The sequence below is a fragment of the Poecilia reticulata genome, chromosome 1, assembly GCF_904066995.2.
Source record: "Poecilia reticulata chromosome 1, P_reticulata-male-v2, whole genome shotgun sequence".
Lineage (NCBI taxonomy): Eukaryota > Metazoa > Chordata > Actinopteri > Cyprinodontiformes > Poeciliidae > Poecilia > Poecilia reticulata.
The window spans coordinates 11,576,983-11,594,714 of NC_088830.1; the positions used below are offsets into that span (position 1 = coordinate 11,576,983).

General features: G+C 39.3%; 1 protein-coding gene across 2 annotated transcripts; it reads left to right on the forward strand.

Moving 5' to 3' along the window:
* The first annotated feature begins 86 nt into the window (after positions 1-86).
* On the forward strand, positions 87-17,573 carry qtgal (queuosine-tRNA galactosyltransferase). 2 transcript variants are annotated; one of them, XM_008411445.3, is made up of 14 exons: positions 87-206; positions 278-394; positions 466-2,024; positions 2,223-2,339; positions 2,431-2,530; positions 3,374-3,438; positions 5,775-5,840; positions 6,826-6,921; positions 11,647-11,742; positions 13,542-13,666; positions 16,166-16,301; positions 16,387-16,455; positions 16,578-16,652; positions 17,260-17,573. In XM_008411445.3, the coding sequence occupies exons 3-14, from the start codon at positions 1,911-1,913 to the stop codon at positions 17,338-17,340; spliced, it is 1,140 nt and encodes a 379-aa protein (XP_008409667.2). In that variant the 5' UTR covers positions 87-206; positions 278-394; positions 466-1,910; the 3' UTR covers positions 17,341-17,573. The 2 variants fall into 2 exon arrangements, with proteins under 2 accessions (XP_008409667.2, XP_081461865.1); XM_081605739.1 differs by lacking the exon at positions 466-2,024.
* The last annotated feature ends 159 nt before the right edge of the window (positions 17,574-17,732 follow it).

The window sequence follows — 17,732 nt, forward strand, 5'->3', positions numbered from 1 at the left end:
CAGTAAGAGACACACTCAACCGTACCGTTTGATTTTGACGGCTGCTGTTCGTGCCCAGATCCAGTCATGTGCCGTCTGATCACAGACCTAAGCAGCTGCAGCCTCCACCTCCAGATACAGTAAATCAACTGCTGCGAACATTTGATATGCAACTTTTGCCATGTGGTGTTGATTTTGTGGAGGAGGGGGAGCATAAACAGGCAGTGGTGAGTTATTGTGGGAACAGTTTTTTTTTTTTTTTTTGTAGGGGAGTAAAAACTATTTTCTATTGCAAAAGTTTCCGCAGAAGGATAAGAGACAATGTGAACCTGCAGAACAAAAAGTTCCACATCAGCAGTAACCTCAGGCTGAACTTCTACAATGGAAACATCTGAGTAATATAATCGTATGAAAGGTAATTATGTGTGACTGTCTGCAGCTATCCATCTCTATTTGTCAGAAATTAATAACTGGTTTGCTTCGTAGCACCGGTGCAGTACGCACTGCAAGTCTCATGTTTCAGAAGTCAACAACTCGGTGAGGGAAATTTTGTTTGCAGCAAAGCTGACAGAAGTAACGGCTTCACACTTTGGCACAAATGCAGAAAACTAAACAACCTCTTACCGCTCTGTTAGACTTGTCCTGATCTGCCCATGCAACTGCAGAAAAGTGCCAAATATCTTCTGGTTTTAACTAATCATCATCGCCCCCTTGGAGCTGTTGTTTCTGGCCTGCGGTGGGGAGGTCATCCAATTCAAGAAGCTTTCAGACTGATAAATTAAAGCTACCGTAGGCCCGAGGAAGGCGCTGCTGCTGCTGCTGCAATGTGGGAACGATTAGTCTGCTGGGAAAATCAACTACGGCATTTACTCAATATCTGTCCAGCTTTGGTTCTCAGCTGCAACCTGCAGCTCCACGTAGGAATAGGATTATGTGGTTATTGGTTACCACTGCTCCAGAGTGCAGTCCCTATGTAAACATTAAATATTCCTCTTCTGCAGCAGATATAAGCTTTTTATTGTTGTTTTTATCCTTATGAAGGAAGAACAAAAATGTAATTAATTTCTGAAGACAAGTACAACTAACTTCTATATATTTAAAGTGTGCTTTGATATATTTGATATTATACTGATAATATATTTTATAACTATATAACTTTGTATTTAAAGGTTTTACACAACTCATCAAAAACTCTAATTTTAACATAATTTTACAGCTCACATTAAAAATAATTAATAATTGATAACAATCCCCACTGTTTAAATACAAGTGCATTCGATGATAGCCATTTTTTAAACTTATCGATGTATCTATTAGAAATAAAACTGAACATAAAAATATATCTAAAAGACAGAATTCCCAAAGTCCAATAACTCCATACATTATCTTGATATTAAAACATAGTCTTTATTTTAGTACATGGTTTAAAGCAGGGTTTAATAAAAGAAGCTTCAAAATATCTGTAATAAAAACGGCCTCAATGCAGAAATCTTTATTCAAAGGAAAAGTTAGATCGGTAACATAAACATCACCCTTTCAGAATACTGGCAGCGAAAAGAACCAATCCAGTGTCCGTCCGTGTTTTGTAACAGCCAATCAGCGTCCTGGATTCACTGTATGCGGAAGTTGCTACGTTTCACATTGCTCAGTTCAATTGGAAGCTTTCCGCGTTGAAAAATGTCCCAATAACTTATCACTAAAACTCACAGAGCAGATTTTATTAATGCCGTTTTCTGGTATAAGTACATTTAACATTGCTAACTGTTCCAAAGTTACAGCTTAATGACATTATTATTCACGTGTTAGCCTCATGGCTCACTCCTCGACCGTATGCAGGATGTATTTCATGTCAAATTCAAGCAGCTAAGGTGAAGCTAGGCGACCACTGAAAGGGGCGCTGGTAGTGGGGACTTGCAGCAGCGGGGTTAGGGATGGAGCCGAATCCAGCAAAGCGGCTCCGGACGGCGGAGGAAGAGGGAGGAGAAGTGAGAGAAAGCGGAGGAGGAGAGCAGACAGAGGCGGAGAGGAGGAAGACGGCGGATGTGGTGGGTGATGGACACCATTAAAACAATTTAAAAAGCATACGTTTCTGAGCCCGTTTTGTGATATTGTGTAAAAACAGACAACGTTTACAAACACTCACTTAACACCCTGCAGCAGGAGGGAAGTTACAGCACCCTGTAATTTCCCTCCTATTTCATTTGCACTAAGTCAGAACTTTCTCCATTTCCTCTCTCCTGCAGAGTATCATCATGCCGGTGCACAACGCATCATGTTGGCTGGAGGAGTGTCTGCAGGCCATAGTGCACCAAGACTTCACCGGCTCCATGGAGCTCTCCGTGTTTGATGATGCAAGCACAGTATGGTGGTTTGCTCATTTGCATGTTTGTGCAACTGAAGATGTGATGTGAAACCGGTCACGTATTATTAATCTCTGCACATGTTGCTCAGGATGAGTCCAGGAAAGTGGTGGAGGGCTGGAGGGAGAGGATGGAGGATCGGGGAATCTCAGTGGTGATCTCAGGTCACAGTTCTTCCCAACCCAGAGGAGGTCAGCTTAACTACCCGTCGATTGTGTGTTTGAGCTAGAACATAGACTCACTGTTTTACAGGATAAATGGCTTAGAGCTGCCTTCAGGTTCGGTTTTGGATTTTCACTACCATACCAGCTGGTTGGCATCTCATCTAGGTCTGTTACCATAGTAACTGATGCTGGAAACCTAACCTGTTCTGCTCTGAAGTGGGCTAGGGTTTCTGGCATTTAGCAATATCTTAGTGCACTGTAAATTAGACAAAATTAACTAAAAAGTGACTTTTCAGCAAGATATAGGAGCTTGTTTTAAGGCAATAAGTCCTTAATCTTGATGAAAAAGTTCTAGTTCCATTGGCAGATTATTTAATTTATAACAAGACATTTTTCCCATAAGTGAAATAATCTGTGACTGGAATAAATAATTTTTCATCAATACTAAGGAATTATTGACTTAAAACAAGCTCCTGTTTCTTGCTGAAATGTTACCTTTATGTTAGTTTTGTCTTATTTCAAGTGTACTAGGATGTTTTCACTAGAGAAAAAAATACATGGTAAGATTTTGTGTTTTTGCAGTGAAGCACTCTTTCAACCAATCAGTGCTCTGAGAAAGTATATCTGGATCCCTCCAGAACTGTTGACATTATTTTCAGTAACGTCGCTAAAATGAGAAGATCACTTTTAATCTAAATTTGCCTTGTGAATAAATAATTTTGCTTTGTATTCTATTGACTGTTTTTGTTTTGTTTGTTTTTTTCAATTTAAGTTTCTTTTTTTTTTAAAAAGTAATCATAATTTAGTTTTATGCTTTTTTGTTTTGGTGGATCCATACACAGAAACATGCTGTGTTATTATGTCTTCCAGTGGGATTTGCAAAGAACAAGGCAGTGACTCAGAGTAGTGGACGGTACTTGTGCTTTCAGGATGCGGTAGGTGTGCTTCAGATGTTCTTTTAATGAAACGCCAAATCCATAAGTACTGATTATTTTTTATTTAAATATACAATTTTATATTTTAAAGCACAATTTTCAGCTATCCTCTGCAGGTTTGGCAGACCTGTCATAACACAAACATCATAAAAGTGAAAGTATTGGCATCCCAATGCAGGTTCATGTGTGAAATACTCTGTTTCTTGGTACATTTTTCTATGGTCACGTATCGAAAAGCTTATCTGACTAATGTACGTATTGATAGAAGAGTATGATACTGTGAAGGTCATTATAACTACAGTCACTTAAACCACAACACGGTTTTTGTTTTTAATACTGCTTTACTTTTGAAACAGATTGTGACTCTGTCTTGTTTTTTGTTACATGTGTTTTGAAAGGAAAGGTCATTTTCACAGACACTGACTTGTCTCCTGTGCAAAACCCAGAGGCCTGTGTATAATAATGCAACATAAGGCAGATGTAACAATGTGTTGAAGGTTTAACAGATTGCATTCACATGAACTGCAGTGGGAGGTTTGAGATTGCAGTTGTTTTAACGTGGCAGACTTTTTGTCTTGGCCTCGCTCTGACTAGTCAGCAGCTGTGAAACGAATCTTTGTTTCAACAACATAAAGATGTTTGCTATCTCCTGGTGATAACGTCCAAACAGAACCTCACTTTAAAACACTAAAAAATAAGACTTGAAGGTCCGAGCAGCAAGTTAAAAGTCTTGGTTTACGTGTTGCTCCTCTACCTCCCTGGCATGATTTATTTGTAGCTGTTATGCTATTTATATATTTACTTCCTGTCCTTTTAAACCTTAACTTTAGGTTTAATCTTTTAACTCACCCTTTGTTTTCCTTTTTCCTCCCTCATCTTTACAGTATAATTATTTATTGTCAGTTTGATTGACTAAGCATCTGTATGAAGTCTATCCCAACAAGCTGCGATAAAGTTTTTTTACTTTAGTCTGTGAACACATGTTCTCTGTTCAGAAAATGATTTTAACAGTAAAAAAAAACAAACAGATGTCAGGTTTCATGTGCCAAACATGACAGAGACCATCCTGGCTTGTTCTTAGGAAAAAATTTAAAAGATAATCTCTGCGATAATCTCGATAACGGTCATGGGAAAACCTAAGTACAACCCGAGATTCAATCTGTTATCGAACCACATTTAGCAGCAATAACTTTTGTGTGACCTTATCAGCCTCGCATCGTTTGGGATGAATTTTTGGCCAACTCTTATTTGCAGCATTTCTTCAGTACATTGAGGTAAGCAGACACAGATGTCCTAAGGTCCCGCCACAGGTCGAGGTCTGGACTTTAACTGGACTGTTGCAACACCTCGATTCTTATATTTTTCAGACATTCTGTCGTCGATTTGCTTCTGTGTTTGAGACAATTGTCATGTCGACACCCCAAATTTCTCAAATGTTTTTGTACAAAGTTGAGTTTGTGATCGACTGAATGGCTACAAGTTGCACAAATTATTACATCTTTGACATCATGCCTGTTAGTTGGTAAAACTAACAGGCATGTGAATACTTGTGAATAGTCTTTCACACTGTTGAATAGTGAACTTTGGATTACTTGGAAATTACTTCATAACCTTCCCAAGATTAATGGGCAGCAACAAGTGTTTCTCTTTGGACACGTCTTCATGTTTTGTCTTCTTCCAGTACTCATCATTCTGAGTCCACCAGGCTGGCAAACGTTCAAAATTCCTGTTTTACAGCAGTGGCCACACTCACTCGTGATCAGTTATTTTAAGTATATCTAAGTATCAGCCCATGCTTACTATGTATTTTTCTCCATTTACATCCTGTGAAAGCAGCAAGGTTGCACTTTCTTTTTTTCCCCCCCAGCAGTGAATCCATCAATGCCATTTTGTATGTGTGCAACATCGACAGACACCAGAATAATATCTGTGCCAATGCAAACGGCGGGTGTTCTTGGATGGCCTGTCAGCAGCTCGAGTTTGAAAATTGTTTGCATTTCATGATGACGAGAATCAGAGAATGGCTGATCATAACAGACTGCTTCACGGTGTTTACAGAGTGGAGAAGCTTGCAACAGCAGAGCAATTTATATTTGAGAAAGTGCGACTGCTCACGTTGTCTCTCGCTCTCTCAGCGCCTTTTTCTGTGTTTCTGTTTTGAAGTGTTAGATTCACTTTACACACAATACATGCTCAGCTTATGTTTTCAAACTTGTTTCATTCTAGAAAGTCTTTGAAAGATGGTTTATATATTTTTTTTATCTAGTGAAGTGATATCGAGTGTTTATGAATGTTTACTTTGTTTATGTGATTTCATTTTATTTTACTTTTTTTAGGATGACATCATGTTGCCCCAGAGAGTCCGTTTGCAGTATGAAACATCTATCCTCCATCCAAACTCTGTAAGTTTTTTTTTTTACTGTCATTGCTTAGTCACTTCCTTCTCTTTTTTTTTCAACTTTGCTCAACCCTGCTTCCCTTCTTTCTTTTCACTTCTCCTCGGCTCTTTCCTTTTCTCTCAATCTGTTGAAATAAAAGAAAAAATCTTCATTGGGGTGCGTATGGGCAGTTGGCACGTGGAACAGTGAGAGTATCCGGTGTTGACGCTTTCTTTGACATGCCAGGTCGGAGGTCAAAGGTTGCGTGTGTGAGGGGAAGTGAGCGAGGCGGCATGGAGACAGCAGGCCCGCTGCCCCGTACAAACACCCTGACCTTTGTGGCTCACTGTAATTTTTAAGCTCTGTCAAAAACATAAGAGTTGAGAACAGATTTGCGTGCGGTTGTAGAAGACAAATTATCTTTTATTTCTCAACATCAGGTAAAATGTTTCTCTGTACCAGAATTATTTGCATCAAAAGAAAAAATTTAAAGAGTTTTTAAAAATTTTTTAAATTTTATTTAAAGACAGTGTTGTTTAGTGTCGTCGTCTTGCAATCCAAACATTGCAAACTCTATTCCAGTTTCCTCCTGCCATATATCGATGTGCTTTCAGTGTGTAGTGTATGGAGGTGTGTGCATTTGTGATGTATTGTCAGACAACAAAACAGTGTATAAAAATACCTGCTTTTAACTTAATACTATATATCCATCCTTAAGTTTAATTTATCTTGACTCACTCTTCTTCCAATGTCTTCTTTACTGTTTTTTTTATCCTTGGTTCCCATCGAAACGGAAACTAACAACAATGTTTTCATTCTGGTCACTGCTTAAGCATCGATTTCTTATATGAAAAGGAAAAAAAAAACCTATGGAAAAAAGAAGTGGACAATTTCAAGTCCAGCACACCATGTTTTGCTTTCCTGTGCAGTTAAACATACACCAGACACGCTGTCAAAGCAAACATATTCGTTGCTCGTGTGATGGTGAGCATGTGTGTTTTCATAATAGCTGATTGGCTGCGGGGTCCAGCGGCTGCCGGAGGGATCTACGGAGCGCTACGCCCGCTGGATCAACTCACTGACTCGGGATCAGCTCCTCACTCAGGTAAACAAACGCGGCTCGTCTGTTTCAGCGCTTGTGTTTCATGCTCGGGGTGAGAGGTCGCATGTCAGGCAGCTACTAGGTCGGATAGAAACAGGATACATGCGTGTTGCTCACAGTTTGTACGGAAACGTGGCAGAGGAGCGGAGGGCGGAGGCAGCATCACTGCTGCCCTCAGAGCCCATCAAAGCTTCAGCAGGGGAAACGGGTCACACTGTCGACCGAGACAGGGGGAGAGGGGGATGTTGACGGAAGCTGTTGGCAATGGAAAAAGTGATTTTACTGGCAAAGAAATGGTGTTTCTTTCTGTGGAGACTTTCTGCTCCAACTGGTCCTGCAGCAGACATTCAACACTGTTTGGACTGTAAAGCTAGCTTTAGACTAAGAACGCTATAACTTACCTTGAAGATCTACTGTAAATAGATTCATATCATTAAAATGAGAAATGGAGCAAATTTATCTGTTGGTGTTTGGGGTTTTGCAGGGCCTGGAAATTAACCTTATTTCAATTCATTCGCACAGTTATGTATGTTCTCATTTTTAAGGCCTGAAGTAGACAGTGTCAGTTTTTACAATTCAAAATATATTTTATAAATAAAAAAAAAATTTAAATAAGGTTTAGTATTACCTTCACTAACGAAATAATATAATATATTGCATTACTCTTTTGCGTAATGATTACCTTTTTGTTTATGTATTTGTCAGACTTTTATCACATTTATCAATACGTTTATTTATGATATCTAAATGTAATGTTGCTTGGTCAATGGCTACTGGCACTTCACTTGTGGTGAGAAAATACAATTGTACCTGGTCTACAAAAATATGTCAGGATTTATTTTCTTGAAAATCCTAAAAGGTTTGCACAAACAGTGGGGGAGAAAAACAGACAGACATGTAACATTAGGTTTTAAGGATTTTATGTTCCTATATTTAAAAGGAAAACTAATGTTGGTGATTTGCTGTCAGAGATGTTTAAAAAGGGAACAATTCCTGAGCTTATGTGGATAAGCTGTTTGACAGAACCATGTGAAATCATGTAAGCTATCAGAAGTGTCAGTGGACCAAACGGACTGGACCACTTAAAAAAAAAAAACCCTGTCGAAATGTGGCACCGTTATCAGTTTTAAGGTCAGCATCAGTGTTACCATTATTACCAATCATAATAGTTGTGATATTTTCCATCATATTCAGAATGTGTCTGTATTAAATTATATCTGTCAGGGATAAATTACAGCCTGCAGCTTGAGCACAAAATGCACACAGCATTCAAAGGTTGTGTTTTTTTTGTGAGCAGATTGGAAACTTTAATTTGTCTAAATAAGTCTATAGACAGAAACCTTGGTGTAATTGTTTTGGTTGTGCATAATCAGAATCTACATCACAATGTTGATATTTCAGTTCATCTGAAGTGGGGCAGAAAAAACAAGAGCATTCTGAAGGGCAAAAAGCATCTACCAAAATGTTAGCATTAGCCGCTAGGCTAGGCAGCTAGCTGTAAGAGAAGGCTGCTCAAGTACTTTCCATTTTCACACGGTGAGGACAAAACTTTCTTCTGCAGTTGAAACATTTGAAGTTTAGCTACATGATAATGTTTGGTAGTTTAGTAACCCTGCCTTTCATTCACTGCGATCGATTTGAGTCGTGTTAGAAAGACGGTTTGAGAAACTGTTTTTTTTTTTTTTTCCAAAGTTTGGGCACTAAACACAGTTTATGTTTCTTATTTTAGGTTAATAATGCTAATACTGGACTACTCATATTAAAATAAGTTACTATTTTATCCCGGAAAAGGAGGAAATTGAAATGCGTGAAACCAACAGCATAGAACCGCACTGCATAGAATGTGCCTAATAGATTATCTTACAATCTCAATTCTTTTCAACATATATTTCTTTTGTCTTTCACAATCTAGGCCCGTCCAATGTCTGAAAAGAGTGAGCATCTTTTTAAATCACGTTTTTGGTAAATGCTTTTGGTTTGCTCGAGTCTTTCACACATTTTCTGGGGAACCGGCGATACGGTGGGGAAGTATTTCTATTTATATTGAAAGGAGAGCTTGCCAGTTCTGATTTAGCAAAACACAGCATTGCCAAGGATACAGAGCGACCTGGACTCCCTTTCTATAACATGCGTGCACATTGTTACCGTCTGCATAAGCACTCAGCAGACATTCCAGGATATTTGTATGATATTAGGTTTCACGGCGCATGAGAGTGAGATCATGCACTGGTTCTACATGAAGGTGGTGAGCCTCTCCTTTTCTTTTCCCTGCCTTCGACTACCCGGCTTTACTTTTACTTTGGGTATAATTTGTGTATAAACAGAAAGAGCTTAGTAAATTGAACCACAAAATCTAGTGCTGCTCCCCATATTTAACTTTATATATGATGATTCAGAAACGCCCCTGCCCTCTGATTAGTCACAGTCAGCCTCCTACTGCGCCTGCTGTTTTCCCAGAACTCATTCTTATTCCTCTTATTCATTATTTGGCCCCAGCTTACATGTTCAAAATGTTGCAATATTACAACAGGCAGGCAAAAAGACGCATGGAGATAGATACATACACACACTTCCCAGACAAGATTCAGTCCAGCTGTTGTAACTGGCTGAAACCAGATGTTTGGCACCATTTTCTACATCTGCGAAACATTTCTGGCTGGGAGTCGTAGTTCGTTCTATTGTGAAAATGTCACATGTGTGCATACGCACGTGCACTTACAGGCGCGCTGTGCGAAATGTAGCGGTGCGGTCAGAGGCAGAAGTGGATCGGATGACCTTCAGGTTCAGAAGGTGAAAACTGTCACCCAACAGAGAGGAAAGGGCGAACAAGACGAGGCGAGTGGAGGGAAGGTGGGCTGTCAGGGGGGCTTCGTCTTTTAAATCAGAAAAAGTACTGAGGTTGTGTTGCATTAAGGAGTTTTAGAGAAAACAGGAGAAGCAAAAACACGAATGAGTCAGAGATCATCTGTGAGGAGGGGATTGTGAATGTTTTTTTTTCTATGCTGGAAGAGAACACGTATGCATCTGTAGGCCTGCCATGATAATATATTGTTCCAAAAAGTAGCACGATAAACAGTGATATTGTTATCTTGAGACCATTTTCAACTAATATATCAATGATGATAGCTATAATGTAAAGATGAGAAAAATGTTCATTTCTAAAGCACATTTAACTGAAAAACATGTTTAAATAATAAATAAAACATCCAAAACAATAAGAGTTAAAATGGACGGGGAGTCAAATGTTTCTCAAAGTGGCAGCTTTTCAACAACATTGAAGGGGAGCATCTGTTTATTATTGCACTCATTTTAATTTATTATTAGTTAATTTGTTGCTAATTTTGACAGGCTTATGCATCTGTTTTGTTTTCAGGATTAGAGTAGAAGTGTTTTTCTCCCCCTGTGTGAAGCTTCAGGTTAGTGTCTCCTAATAATTCGATTAGACTTTATGTTGACTCGCTGCACCAAGAACTACTGAAGCAACACAAAAACTTCTGAAGAAGACACAAGTGCTATTTCCTTCTTCGTGAAATATAAACAAAAATGGAGTAGCATCAAATTTTAGCAGTTGTAGGATTTCTCCCTCGTCTTTGGTAAAAGACCATGAGCCAGTTCTTCCGCTAGCGCTGGACTCGCTTATTAGTTTTGGTCGTACTTACCCAGAATGCCCTACACTATAGTTCGCTTCCTGCTATGTGGATGCAAGCGGCATCCGGTCCGCCTGCATCCACATATGCATTCAAACTGCGCCAGAGTTCACTTCAACCGAACCGAGGCCTAGGTTTTGAGGCGGACCAGAGTTTGTTCGTACAACAAACGGATACAGGAATTCACACAAATGAAGTGCCATCAACGAAATGAGCGACTGTTTTATAACATAGTTTTATTAATCTTACCCAGTCTGATATTCAGACTTACTGAGACGCTGAAATTTGGGTTTCTTATTTGTTGTAAGCCTGACATACATTACTAATAACCTAATGAATTAATTCATGAGTTTCACCATCTTAGCTAAACTAGTGAAATAAATTACATTTTCAATATTAACGTCATATGTTGAGATCTACCCGTAATTCCTGCTGTAACCCTTAGATTAGCTGTCACATGTGAGTTTTTTTTAACACTGCTGATCATAAAATGTCTATTTTAATCTGGGAAATGTTCAGCTGTGTCCCAGGACAGTTTGTTGTCCAAAATGTCCTTTTTAAAAAAAATAAATCCCCTCGTTTCTGTTGAACTTTCTCAAAACTGCACAGCTCTTTGGTTCATGTACCTGTAGTTGTATTTTAGACCGTGTGAATGAAAAGGCTCAATATTGAAAACTACTGATTCACATTGATTTCTTACTGCCAAGTTTCTGTCTTGAGGATGATGGCTCATTATTTTGTGTTATTGGGTTTGGACACGGCTGTTCTTGACCAAGTTTTTGTACTTCTCAGGAATCTAGGAAACTGTTTCATAAACCTTATTGCTGATGAGAAATCTAACCCCTCTGAGGCAGAGAAATGTATTTTCCACAACCGCAGTAGCAGAGAGTATAGTTGCTTTATTAAATGCTCGTCATGATTTTGGTTTGTCTTATTTTTTTGTTCTAGGTTTTGTATTATCACACATTCTAATGCCCCCGTTTGTTTTTTGTCTTTTTGTCTTTTTGTTACTTTTAGAAACTGATTCTGTGTATTTATCTGACTTGCCTGTTTTATATCTGGACCTGGTATTTGGTTTTAGGCATACACCTCCCATGGACCCACAGTCGTCATGCCAACATGGTTCTGCTCAAGGAAATTGTTCATGAAAGTCGGATTGTTTGACGAAGGAGGCAAGGTGAGATTTAACTCTCTCACCATTCCTTAACCTCATTTGTTTAGCGCACATTTTTTTCCAACAATGTTTGGATTGTTGTTTACATTTTCTCCTCTCAGCAGAGAGTTTTCACTGAATTAGATGCAGATAAACGGGAGAAGAGAACCAAAATCACACTGGCGTCGACGATCTGCTTCAAGTTTAGTGGTGTTTTGTAAAAAGTAAAATACACAGAAAAGTAATAAAGAACAGCTTTTACTTTTTTAAAATTTTCTAATTGTTTAGCCCACACATTGCATTCTCTTGAAATGAGTGGATAAAGTTAGCTTAGAACGAACTTTGTAGCAATTAAGACGGTTCATAATGACGATATAAACAGAAACACCCAGAAATTCCAGTGTTTTTGTTTATCTGATAGTAACTATGGTTTTTAGCTTTTGCAACAATATTTGTGACAGAAGATGTAAGTTAATGGCATCAATAATTGCTGATTATAATTTTTATCACTGTTGATTATATAATAATGGGATCTTTGTGCTGCATAAGCTGGATCAGCGAAGGTATTTCTAAAGAAAACTTACATAAGAAGTTGTGAACAAATACTATCTTGCCTGTAGTGTGTAACGCACTTAAAGTTTTCATCTGATTAGCTTCCATGGAGGCTAATGCTAAATACTAACAATTTAACTGTTTGTTACATTTACTAACAATTATGCTAATACTAATTATTGTCAATAGATTAATTACAATAAAACAATTCCTATTTATCTTTTAGAACAGTTTGTTGTACACATTTTTTTTACCTTATGCCTAATCAAAAGCCCTTGTCAGCAACTTACACCTCCTAAACTCTCAATGTGGAGAAGCAGCAGCTCTGCTCTTCTGTATGCGTTGATATTTCTCGGTGTAAGGGGTCTGTCCCTTTCAGACCCTTGGTAATTTAGCTATTTAACCACTGAAGGTGGACCATTTATTACACCATATATGGAGTCATTGATCCTTCAGCCCAACATGGTCAGATGATCAATAATAATAGAAAAAGAGAAAAATGACACAAAGTAGCATCTGTCTTTACACACTAAAACACAGTTGATGTTTCACAAAATGAGCTTATTGCTTCACACATGGATGCAAAGTCTATTGCATCATGTGACGCAAATGCTGGGTGGCTAAACTTATTTACCACAATTAAAGGGGCAGTATTATGTAAAATACACTTTATAAAGCTTTACATCATGTTATATTGTTATTCCCTCATCAAAATCATACCTGGAGTGTGGCTTTGATTCGTTCCTGCAGACCTTCAGTTTCCCGTGGCGACCATTCAGCTCTGCAAAATGCTTGGTGGGACCGAGCACCACCTCCTCTTTGGAGCAGTCCTCCCAACTCAGCTCCTTCAGACTAGTCAGCAGCAATTAGAAAACTCCTGGTGGAACGACGCGTCAGCTGAGCTCATTATAGGAGGTAGATCTCATTGAAACGCTGGTAAAGGCGTTGTTAAACATGATGTGAAGATTAAATAGAGGAGCGATGTTGCGATGACTTTTCAGAAGGAACAGGAGTTTTTAAAGAAACAGAGTCCCAGTTTTAAGAAGTCATATTTCTTTTATGTCATATTTGATATGTACAACTTTTTATAGCAACTAAAGGTAACATAGTTACTTGATTGGGCTAGAAAGTGATTCTGTTTGACTGAAAAACACATAAAAATCATTATCTCCATCACTTTTAGTTGTGTTGAAAGTGAAACAGGCCTTACTACTGACAGCACATGCTGCACCTTTACTGACAGACTTCCAATCTCTCTGTTTTCTCTCCAGGGAGTCCCGGAGGATCTGCTCTTCTTCTACCAGTTCCTTCGTCAGGGAGGCTCTCCGCTCAGGCTGGACCAGCGCCTGCTGGTGTATCGGTACCACGAGGCGGCTGCGACTCATTCTGTGATCGAGTCAGTCTCACCGTTCCCCCTCTTTCCTGCTGAGTTTCTCTCGCACGCACATGCTTGGTCACAGTGTTGATCCTCCACCTACACCCAGCTGCCCACTGCCATCCCTGAGTTTCCCAGGGCTATCGCATGAACCCAAACCCTCCCGCTGACACACGCTCATGAGATGTTTTTCGGACTTTTCAGATGTCTTTGGAATTCCAGTCACTTTCCCAGCATTCAGATCAGGAATTTTGGCCTTCTCCGCCTGGAATGTTAGCCATCCGTTCAACGCTGCTCGTAGAAAATCGTGTTTTGGTGTGAACAGAAGTGCTTGGGATGCTTTGTGTCGGGCTCACAGCTGCCTGAGCTCCACCGTGTGGAGTCTGCAGGCGATCGTGTCTTTAAATGTAAAATGAAAGTTGACATGAGCTTCCTTTATGTCCCTCCTTCCTTCCCGAGTCTAATTTATCTGCCTGGTGTTGATGCACATCCTTCTCTGTGTTTTTCATCGTCCGTCTCTTTTGGGAGGTCTATTTCAGGCATGTCTACTTTCCGCTTTTTCCCCCCTTCTCTTGACACCCCGTCCCACACACTGCTTACCTACTTCCTCAAGTCAGCCAAATGAAACCGTGGCCTATTTCTGTCTGCCAAGCAGTGCAGCTGACCTTATGTGAGGTGAAAAGTTTTTTTATTTTTAAGGATAATGTCAGACAGTAACTAAAATAAAAGGCTTTTATTTTTGGTCTTTGAAAGTGAGTGGCAGCTGTGTGTTTAGTAGATCCTTCCCGTATTGATGCTGTGTCTTGCAGTCAATGGCTGTAAGGAAAGAAGCAAAGCAAAGAAAGCCTCTTGAGACCACCCAGGCTCTTGTTTGTCATATGAGGCCCGCTGGTACATGCAGTAAGAAGCTTCACTTTGAAAAATAAGGAGAAAGCGCTTCGGTCGAATGTGTGCAGGTAATTGCTCAATTTCAGCGAAGGTGTAAAGAGCACAAATACTATTTTCATCGTTTTCGTTCTGCCTGCGTGTGGCGATTCAGCGCACTTGAAGACCAGCAACCGTATTTAGTCTCTGATATAAACGCAGTCAGTCATCAGTGTGGTGTAAACACCTTCTGCTGTTATACTTTCAGTTCTGTGTGAATGTTAGCAATCAGAAAACATTGGGGCATATTTTGAGTTACAGAAAACGTTTTGTAGAGCATCAGATGACAAGTCAAAAGTACTTCCTTAAGTACTTTTACTTAAGGAAGTACTTTGACTTAAGGAAGTCAAAGTACTGAATTACAAATGTGTAACAGTCCGTTACTTTGTCAAAGTAACGGACTGTACTAACTTTTTTAAGGTTTTTATCATGTTATAATGTTATTCTCTCCTCAAAAACATGCATGGAGTTTTTCTTTGATTCTTTCGTTTATGTTTGACAAATCCTTTAGTCTCCAGTGGCAGCCATTCAGGGTGCATGAACGCTCATCGGGTGTCGCCTTTTTCACGGAGCTCCTCCAGACTAGTGGCAGCAGCAATTAGCAAACGCCTGGAGCTACTTCTCTATGAAATGCTCCTAAAAGCATTGTTAAAGGCTTAATGGAGAAAGTTGGGGTGACTGGTTGGAAAGAGCAGGAACTTCTTAAAGAGACAGAGACCCAATTTGAAGACATTGAATTGTGACATGAAATGTATTTTAAGTTATATTTGATATATACAGCATTTTTATAACAACTGAAGAAGAGATGCACCAATCCGATATTAATATCTGCATCTGTCCCGATATTGAAAACATTTCTAGATTGGGTTTTTCTGACAATGTGCCAGATCCATCAGGGCAGATCTGTTAAGTCTAATTCTGTGCTTCGTGCTCTGAAACACAGCTTGCTGTATTATTTATTTTACTATATTAAGTTTCCTATTTCCCCTTTGTAAACCATTTAAATAATAAAGAAACTGTTAGTTCCAGTTTCTTTATTATTTGATTTACAGTGGCTGTTACACTCCTGACTGAACAAATTAAAGTTCAGTCAGTTTTTACATGTTTGACCAAGCAAAGATGTGAAGCTATTGGTGTATTCAAGTGTATCATAGTGGTACAGAGTTATCAAACACATTTGTAATTCAGTACATTTATGTCTGTGTTTAAACAATGAAACATTTTAAGATTATTCAGCAATGTTTGGATCGACACAAAAACCTCAGATATCGGTGTCAAAGATGGAAAAAGGGGATTGGTGCATCCCTAAGCTGCAGGTAACATAGTTATTTGATTTTACTATAAAATATCACCATCCATGAGAAGTGACTAGTCAAAGTCAAAACCTAAATCCAGATGACAACACATTGAAATATTTCAAAACCAGTGGTCATAGATGCTCTTCATCTAACTGAACTGTTTAAAAAGACCCATAAAAAGAATGGAATGAAATATTTATTACAAAATCAATTTGTACTAAATGATCTTACAAACTTGCTGTTATATAAGTTTGAAAGGCATCCTGATTACTACCACATTTCTCTTTTCTGCGATCAGGGAGACTATCTGGAAGCTGCGCGTCGACTTTCTGCAGGAGAGAGTCCTGAGCCAGTGGGAAAACTTCACCATCTGGAACGCCGGGAAGCAAGGGAGGAAGCTCTACCGAAGCCTGAGCCTGACCAATCAGAGGAAGGTGATGTGGGACACCAGCCAAGTCATTTATCGATTTTTTTATTTATTTTTTTTACGTTTTTGATGCATTTGCTGGTTCTCTTTAGGTCAAAGCGTTCTGTGATGTGGATGAAAACAAAATTCAGAAGCGTTTCTACACATATGAGGAGTCCAAGGTCAGATCACCACTGAAAGAAAAAAAAAAGAAAAAAATCTGCAAGTTCTTTGATTCTTAACATTTCACCAACACGTATAAACTGTTTAATGTTTACGGACGTTTCTGTTGATACGACTCCAGGAGAGACCAAAGCCTACAGTCCCTGTCCTGCACTACAAAGAGGCCACAGGCCCCTTCATTATCTGCGTTAAACTGGTGAGCCCGGATCGTGTTTGCGTGTTGCACGCTTGTTGTTTCTGACCGCGCGTCCCTCTGGCCCGTTTTCCAGCCTAACGACATAATGATTCAGGGCGTGTGCCTTGCACAGGATGTGAAACGTACAAACACACGGCGAGGCTGTCAGGAAACGGGAAGAGACGGCAGCCTGATCTTTTGATCATGGGATGCTTACGCTAACATCTCATGCTTTAAATCATGAAACGTAGTAGGAAGCGTTTACGTTTGATTATTAAAGCTGAACAGTTTTGTTGAAATTCTGATTTTTCTGCTTTTTTTTCCCACTTTTTATCACTAAGAAAGATTTAGATTCAGATCTGAAGTGACCCCACCTATACTGTCTTGTAATTGCTCAATTATGGAACTTAAGAGTTAATCAAACTCAAAAGCACAGATGTCTGGACTCGATCTATGATGTAAATACCTTTGTCAAACTGTTGTGTTACATTTAATGCAAGAAGCAACACAAAACAAAGCTGCTAAACGGCGTCACAACGTTTCGCCTCTACTCCACGTTCGTCGTTTGATCCTTCCCCTGTTGTTTGCGTTGTTCCGAGCTTCACGTTTGCTGTGGTTGCGTTCGCAGGACATGACAGGAGGAGTCCTGGAGGAAAACCTCAACGCTTTGCAGCTGAGGGAAGGAACGGATTACTACCATTTCAACTGACGGCTCGACGTGCTGCAGGAGACCACAGGAGCCCCACAGGTTAAACAGACAGAGGAATGCAGAAGACTGATTTATGAAAACATAAACACAAACTCAGAAGATGGGGTGTTTATAACGGGGAGGTGAAGCGAAAGCAGCAGCACTGGACTGAAGGACAAAAACAAGAGGAATTGAGCAGTTTATGTTGTGTAATAAAAAGGGCCTCTTACTGTGTAAAAAGGTAGTTTAACTTGGCAAGTTTGACAAGTCTTGTTCTCTGCTTCTCTCTCACTTTTTCCACCGTTTCAAATTCGTTACTTTTGGCTCTTTATGTGGAGGTTTTACAGTAAATTTCTCGTTTTAGGGAAACATGCTTTAACGTTTTGTCTTTCCTGGTTAAGCAGAATTAGAGT